At 34.2% G+C, this 8,270-nt stretch overlaps 1 protein-coding gene across 1 annotated transcript in view; it reads left to right on the forward strand.

Annotated features, from left to right (window-relative positions):
* Positions 1 to 4,107, forward strand: part of SPATA17 (spermatogenesis associated 17) — a 90,566-nt gene extending 86,459 nt beyond the window's left edge. Inside the window, exons 10-11 of the mRNA XM_042894239.1 lie at positions 3,557 to 3,658; positions 4,091 to 4,107. Of these exons, the coding sequence (XP_042750173.1) occupies positions 3,557 to 3,637 (81 nt within the window). The 3' untranslated portion in view covers positions 3,638 to 3,658; positions 4,091 to 4,107. The remainder of the gene's footprint in view (positions 1 to 3,556; positions 3,659 to 4,090) is intronic.
* Positions 4,108 to 8,270: the final 4,163 nt, after the last annotated feature.

Raw genomic sequence — 8,270 nt, forward strand, 5'->3', positions numbered from 1 at the left:
AATGAATTGCTGTCTTTGCAGAGAAAGACTATGGAATGCTGTTAAGCAGAAATCAAAGTTCAGTGTAAGTAAGTGAATTGTTCCAAGCTGATCATATGCTTATTAGCTTCTTAATTGTTATGGACTTGATAGATTTGCTGTAGGAAGTAACCTGAAATGTATATCCAGGAGCTAAGAATAAATTGTTGCAATGGTACTTTCTGGCCTTTAAATCTGTGAGTGGACATGCTGCTGCTGTTTGCCTATTTTGGACTGAAGTGATTGACTTTCCACTTCATTAAATTTCCCAGCTTGAATGTATTTCCTAGCTCTTTCCAAAGTGCATTTTTATTTTATAGGAAATTGTACAGTGCACTCAAGATTGTTTGGAAAAATACATTGTTAGTACAAATTTAGCACTAGAAATATGAGGCAACACATTTTTGAAGGCCTTTAAGCTGATATACATACATCCACTTGTAGCTCTGCAAGCTTTTGCTTGTTTGCCCATTGTTTTTAAGCTGTCTTTATATTTATGTATGCCTGTGTACACAGATGTGAATTTCCTTTAGAATCTACTAAAGTAATAATAATTTTCCAAAGATGAACTATGTGAGGATTTGGCAGATCTAATCTATGGCATCAGAGTGTGCTAATTGACACAAATCTTTATTTGGTGGCTTTATGTCACCTTTTTATCTTAATTGTTTGGAACTGATGAGTGCGCAGGACAGTTAAGTAGTCAAATATATTGAAAGAATTCATAGGTCTTGTTAAGCTCCACCGTTTGGATTGAGTCACTTAAAATTTACTGGCGTGAAAGAAGTCGAAGCTTGACAAGTTTAAAAAGGAGGTGTTACATTAACTTGGCTTGGGAATTTAAAAATAGATCTCATGTCTTGCAAATTACAGATCTCCGATTCCAGGAATTATATTGCACTGTAAAAATGCATTGTTGAAAAAAAGTAATAAATGAAGAAAACTCAGATCTGTCTTCTAAGATCTTGAAGCAGCAAAACTCTGTTTCACCAGTACATGGGAGTTTGCATTCATAAGCTAATTTATTCCTGCTACCATCAATGACAGGATAAAAATAATACTGGGAGAGTGTGTTTTTCTGCATTCCCAACTTTTGTTCTTGCAAAGCAATAGAAATAATTCAAAATTGTTTTTTACGTAACTGTGTAAATTCAGTACCCTGTGGGAATCAACTACAATGATATAGTAGGATAGGCTCAAGTCAGTGCGAAGAAGTAGATCTTGCAAGGCTAAACGATATTTTCAAGCCTTTTTTACACTGTTAAAAACTGATTAAAAGTTGTCTCTTTAAATATAGAAATGACTGTGTGTGTTTTCCTCAAAATATATTCATATTTTATGTGCATTTTGTGCAATACTCATCTAGCATTCATTATGAACTTCTTAAATCAGTCATATTGTAAGGCCAGTAATAATTCCATTATCTGTCAGACTGTGTGATGTTTCCCAAAAATCCATAATTGCTGTCGTCATAATCAGAGCCAGTTGTTTAAATGCTCAGTTGTGAGTATCTAGTGAGATAGCTTTAAATAACAAGATAAACAGTGCAGCTGCCAACCCAAAGTAATCTTACACTGAGGGGGCGTGTGGCACAGAAAATTTCCTCTTTGTCATCTTGATTTGAGTTTGAAGCTGGACCTGGGCTTAGTTCCAGCTCAAAAAACTGTTCACTTCAAAGGCTCCTAAATCGTCCCAAGGAGCTAATTTTGGCAGCCAATTGTTTTTGTTTGGCCAGGCATCCTAATAGCAAAAGCCGTCTGCTCCAGCAATTGAAGACTTCTTCAGTGCTCAGAGTCACCATTCCTGATTTTATCCTGATGTAGGGGGTGTACACCAGTTTCCCTGTCTCACCCCAATTTCTCTGCTTTCTTTTTCCTTCCCAAATTGTTAAGCCAGAGCTTAACTCTCCTGAATGTAAATAGGACTATGTTTCCCATTTTCAAAAGAAAGGATAGTCTAGTCTGCTCTGAATTGTCTGAATGGACAATTTTTTCCTGCATTATGAAGGTACTTGTGATGCCAAACACACAATGAAAATTGAAATTCTGTGCCATTCTCAATTATAATATATGAAAATATGAAAATATGCTAATAGGCAGTTTCTGTCGGGTAAGAAGCTGGGAGTTGCAATTCATTAAATGATATCACAGAGGAAGTATTTCATTTTGAATGTACATATCTACCTTTCTGCTTTAAGATTTATGCTCTAGAGTGTTGAAGGAATCATACCAAATAAATTTAATTATCTGATGTAAGAAAAGATGTGGCCATGGTGTGGAAGTATGAAGTGCAGGAGGTGAAACTTAGGTGCTCCAAGTTAGCATAGAACTTACCAGAAGTCATAGTCGCTTTGCCTGCTTATGGAGAATCAACTGAACTGTGGGCTGTGAAGTAAATATAAATTATCCAAGGAATTATTATTCTACTTCACATCACCTTTCAGAAAACAAATGTTATTATTTTGTTTTTGAGAGAAAACCAAGCCTTTCAAATTGCAAAATGTGTTGTGAAGCTGTACATTTTGGCTTGTCCCCAGACTGTTTGTGAAGACTCATTGCATTTCTGTAAAAGCTTTTCACGAACATCATTTTTGCAGTGAAAAGTTTTCTCTTCAAAGTTAACCATTAGAGCCTGGGAAGCTGATAACTCCTCTTTGGCATGTTACTGCCTGAAAAGAAAAAAGATTTTAACAAACAAGTATTTGCCATGGCTGATAATATTCTTAGTATTTCAGATACCTTTTTTAGAAATGTTTTGATGATTCTAAATGTGTGGTCTTGCTACAGGTGTTAATTAGTAAGTAGCTCAATCAGAATAATGTTTAGAATACCTAGTTTATTTGGCTTTCTTTTTTGTCAGTTGTGTTTTTATTTTACTCCAAGGTTCACTTTCACTTCTCTTATTCAATGTGGATTTGTAAACATCTGCATTTTAAAAAATTCAGTGCAAGAATGAAAAATTTTCTTGAAAAAAAAAGTGCTCAAAAATCATCCTGCTTGTATTCTTTGCCACAATTCCATAGTCAATTTACTGGTTAATTTGATAACACTCATATTTGTATAATACACATCATTTTTTTATTCTCTCTCATGCAGCTGATTTTATACCCATATTCGAAGTTTAAACAAGATAAAAAAAGTTTAAAAATGGCAAAAAATAACCTGCTCTCTTTATCTTACCTGCTTCCCACAGAGGAGAATAGAATTTTGTAAACCATGAGTCATAAACGACAGTAAAATCTGTCTTGTGAGCCTGGAAATCTTTGCAATACCTATTGTTACACAGAACTATATTTTAGATACATATTTTCTCACAACTGTATCAACAGATTATTGTTTTCTTCTCCAAACTAACGTACATGTTATATTAAAATGTGCATTTTGTATGCACATCATTTTTTGTAATTCATATTCTAATTTATGTAAAGAAATTTAAGTAGAAGAGAATATTTAGTATTCTAAAGTACTGTGAGAAGTAAAAGGTGTAGACATGAAAACTAAATTTAACATTCCTTTTTGTCTCTCTCTTATTTCTTTAGGACTTTCAAACTGTGTTACCATCGATTGTTCTCTTCGAGAAGTTTGGAAAAACTTACTCAAAAGCTGGACAAATAGTGTAATCATTCTGTAAACTATGCAATGTAAGACACTTGATAAGTAATCAATAAATGTAATACAGCAAATGCACAGCAGTATGTTGACTGAATGTCCCATAAATTACCTTTTTGTAAAGTGATGTATACTATGTCTCAGATACTGTTAATTGATTTTGCTTGATATTTAAGCAATACAGCTTTCAACATTAATCAAAGGTGGGGGTTTTTTTGTGCAAGCTTTTGAAAAAGAAGTCAGTATTATCTTAGGAAAATTGAATGACACTTAGAAACTATTTCTGAACATGCTTTTATTTAAATGCAAATTATTTATGATACAAAGCTAGAGAAATCAAGTAAAAGACTCCAAAACACACTTATTAGGGGTTTGCAAGTGAAGCTAGCTCTAAAAAAGAGAAAAATTAAGAAAAGTTAAAATAAAAAAAAAGTTAAGTCTATTTTTTTTTCTTTCAACTACAGATATACCCGTTTCATCATTGTTCTTCATCATTTTCTCTATTAATCTACATCCTTTTTGAAATCCATCTTTTCAGAGGGACAGTGGAATTAGGTAGGCTGTTTAAATATAAGATGCTATTTTAAAATATTTTGAGTCCTCTGTGGGTGATATAACTTTACTGTTGAATAATGAAAGTTCTATCAGCTCCATATATACCTTATTCTTAAATCACTTTTTCTATATCTACTTAATTTTCTTTGTCAATGTCCTGTGTTAAGCAGCATTTTACATAGTAACGTATTTGTGTGATGTTTATCAAAGAACATATGTGATCTCAAAACTGGAATTAGACTGCTGTGTTTTCTAGCATGCAATTCAACTGCAAAATTAGAATATCTTCAAAGCTCATTAATTTCTAAAGACTCCAAGAAGTTCAGCATTTTGTCAAGACCAGATCGTAAATTCAAAGTGCACAAGTGAGTTTTTACAGGAGTTTTCAGTTACCACACTCTCTCTTCAGTTCATTTGAATGTGTTTGAATCAAGTAGTATTTTATCAGATAGTATTTGATTATAGTGTTTGAATCAGATATTCAGTGATAGGCTTTTTATTACTGAATTTTGTTTTATTATTTTCTTGTCCTCTCCAAGTGTTCAGGAAAACTCTATAGGATGTAGGTTTATGTAAACATGTCTGAGCACTTTCTGAACTAGGATTCACAAATTTCACTTCTATAAGATTTTAGCTGTTTGCCACTGTGGAAAAGTTCTAGAGCTACGCAAGAGTGAAAGCTCTTTCAGTTCCACTGCAGTAGGTTATGAGTTTAAGTATTGGCTGTAGTGTTGCTACTTTTTGGAATTTGTGATTTTCAAGGTTTGAAAAGTTTCTTGTTCTACATGGAAATGAGAAATTCATTCTGAAAAGTGAGAAGGAGACACCTCAGTGGGTGAGTCTCCCCATTAAGATTTAATCTCATCAAATGTATTCAGAGTGCTTTAGTCATTTATAGAGGGGATTGAGCATAATACATTTTTGCAAAACTGTTGATAAATAAAGATGCCACAGTAATTTTTAGATATGAGAGCTATCTATTTGATTGCTTCAGCTTTAAGGTAGTTCATCACTTCAGAGAAATTCACCCTGTGTTACCTTTTTAACTCCATACCACAGTTTCCCATCAGTTCGATTAGAAATGGCAATGCCTTTATCAGATTAGTCTTTCTTTCTCTTTCTTCCTTTCAGTATCTCTGACCCCAGGACAAAACAAAGCTTGCCATGCAGATGAGCACTGGAATAGCAGTAGTGCTCCATAACAAAGGGTCTGCAGCACAAATGAAGGTTGAAACCTTCTTATTTTAATTGTCTGACTAATGCATATATATATATAACCCAAGAAGTATAGGTGCATAAATAAATATATTTGCCTCCTCTTAACAAACAATGAAACAAGTGAAAAAGCGAAACAACACAAAAGGAAAAAAAAAAAAAAATTAGTTTCTAATTAACTAGGTACTTCTCACAAGCCTCTTTACACTGTTCAATTCACTTTTATTGATAGATAAGCATTTCTCCCTCCTTCCTTCCCTTCCTAACTTCCTCCCTCTGTTACTGAATAGTGTGTACTTTAGAGGAAATTTTTCTGTTTTATAGGGGATGTTGCAACCTCTTCTCACAGTTCAGTCTTACAAACATAGGATGGCTATAGATGGAGGCACAGGGAAAGGAACTGAAAATCTGAAGTGAACTCATGAATCCGAAAGATATATAGTTCCCTAGAAATCTAGTGGGATATGATAATTGACAGACTACTCACAGCAGTATCCAAAAATCAAAAGAATCACTGCAATGCCAGGGAAGTAGATGACTATAATTTGTAAGTCCTTAAGGGAAAAAAAAATTAAAAAAAAAAAAAGAAGGAAAGAAGGACAAAAAATACAAAAAAAACCCAACCAACTCTAATTGCCTCATCGTCAGCATGAAGCTAGAAATGCACAATCCTTGCTTCTCAGACGTGGAAACACAAATGTTTTGTTGTCATTTGCACTGATTGAATCCACTTGCATAGAAGAGAAAAACACTGTTGGGCATTTTCATATTGTATGGCTAAAGAGGCTTATCAAATATCTTCAGGAAGCAGCAGATACTAGGAAGAACCTGTAATAGCATCTTGCTAGCAGAATGTTACTATGCCACTTGTCTAATGCATAAAAAGATTGTAACTTAATACTTTGACACTCAGTGCTACCTGTTCACCTTAAATACGTCATAGATCTTGACAGAGTCAAACAATAATTTTATTTATTCCTGTACCACATACACTGGCCTACATTCCATGTATTAAAGATTCAAACCATTTATGCTAATAATCTTTGGGTTTAACCACTAGTGGGGATCGCTGCACTTATAAAAAGGATTCAGGCAAAGTCATTAAAATGGAATATTTTTCTGCTGCAAGTTGCTCACAGGATCTCATGTTATGAGAATTTTCTGGGATACTTGAAATGTCTGGTAACATTTCTTCTCAAAGAATCTATCTGCTGTTATCCTGTGGATTAAAGATCTTTTGGTGTTGCTGCCCAATAATTTTGTTTGAGTCCTATGTAAATGATGTCATTAACACAGAATATCTCTTAATTTAAGCAATCTAAGGGCTGTCTTCTGGGCTGATCCAAGATGCTCTCAACACTCCTCATAGAAAATATTTAGCTTGTAATGCCCTCTAGAGGCAGAATTACAATAGTAGTGTTGACTACATTTTGATTTACTCTGTAAACAATTTTCTGGTCCAAATTTGATACTGAAGCTTTCAAGCAAAAGGGCATTTTTTGGTTGGTTAGTTGTTGTTTAAAATAAGCCACACTTCAAATTGTACGAAAGAGGTCTGATGGTAGGAGCACTGTAAGTGATCTAGGTCCTTCATTCTGGATTTATAGTGAAGGCTGTGTTCAGCTGAGCTGTGACCACATTTTAACTGCAAAGTAAAATAATGATGCTTGTGAACAACAGCACAGTTTGACATACCAATGCTGAACACTGTATAAAGCTCTGAGAAAAAAAAAAAAATCAAATGTCAAAAATATTTCCAAGAGATTACTGGCATTCCAAAAGATGTGCTTGCAACGTGTACTTGATAAGTCAATGGTCCTCAATTTAATGAATTCCATACGTGCTGCATAGAGTAGTGTTAGGAGGATGAGAAGCTTTGACTCTTATGGACAGTCATAGGATCCTGTATTCAGAAAAGCAGAAACCAAAAAGCAGAGAAAGTACATAACTCCTTAACTATAAAATTTGGGTATTGAAGCAGAAATTCTACAAACATAAAGGAGTCACACTCTTGTCATCAGAAAGAGAATTTGGACCTTGGAGCTTAATTTGTCTTCACTGCTTCCTTAATACATTTTTTTTAATTTGCTTTCTTTTACTAGTTGACAAAGTTTTCTGACAATTCTGGAAAAATGTCAGCAAAGAATATCAGACATTGCAAAGCTGGCTTGGCTTCATATTCCTCCATCTTTTAATAGTTCAGTTCATTAATGAGAAAATCATCTGGCTGCTGGCACAATCAGATACAGTCACTTATCAGTACATTGAGTTCAGTTTATAGTACTCTGATTCATATTCATGATCAGAGGATGCAGTGGAGCAATTCATTAGTGCACTGCTGCATTAAGCAATCACTGCCAAAATGTGACATATTGAGAGTTTGCATTAAACTGCTTCCTTTGAGGATCTTTTGGTTAAGAAATTCCTAAGCATGGAAATCTGTTGAGATAAACCATTCAGGCACTTCAAGAAAAAAGCTTTGATGCTCCATGTATATAATGGTTGGTTAAAAAAAATATAAAACAGCACTGGCCGGTGCTGTTGTATGTGTGGCATGGTAGCGTTCTCACATGTAAGTTGAGAGTACTGTGATAGCCAGTAATGCACATAGACTAGATTAGTATTGTCCCAAACTGAACTCTCATATCTCTTTACTACTTTATGCTGCTTAATGAATCTTAATATTGCTTTTGTTTTGGGTGAGACTGTTCAACAACATAAAAAAGAACCTAACCATCTACATATGTATCAGTGGTTACTGTACAAATAAGGGGCACTTGCAATTACAGGCTGTGTGTTCTCATATCATGAGAACTATCTTTAAAGGACAGTGTTTGCCAGTTATTAAGACATGCTTCTTGTGAAAAGAAGATG

Source organism: Lagopus leucura, unplaced genomic scaffold (assembly GCF_019238085.1).
Source record: "Lagopus leucura isolate 7727_CA_CO unplaced genomic scaffold, USGS_WTPT01 Super-Scaffold_73, whole genome shotgun sequence".
In the NCBI taxonomy this organism is placed as follows: Eukaryota; Metazoa; Chordata; class Aves; order Galliformes; family Phasianidae; genus Lagopus; species Lagopus leucura.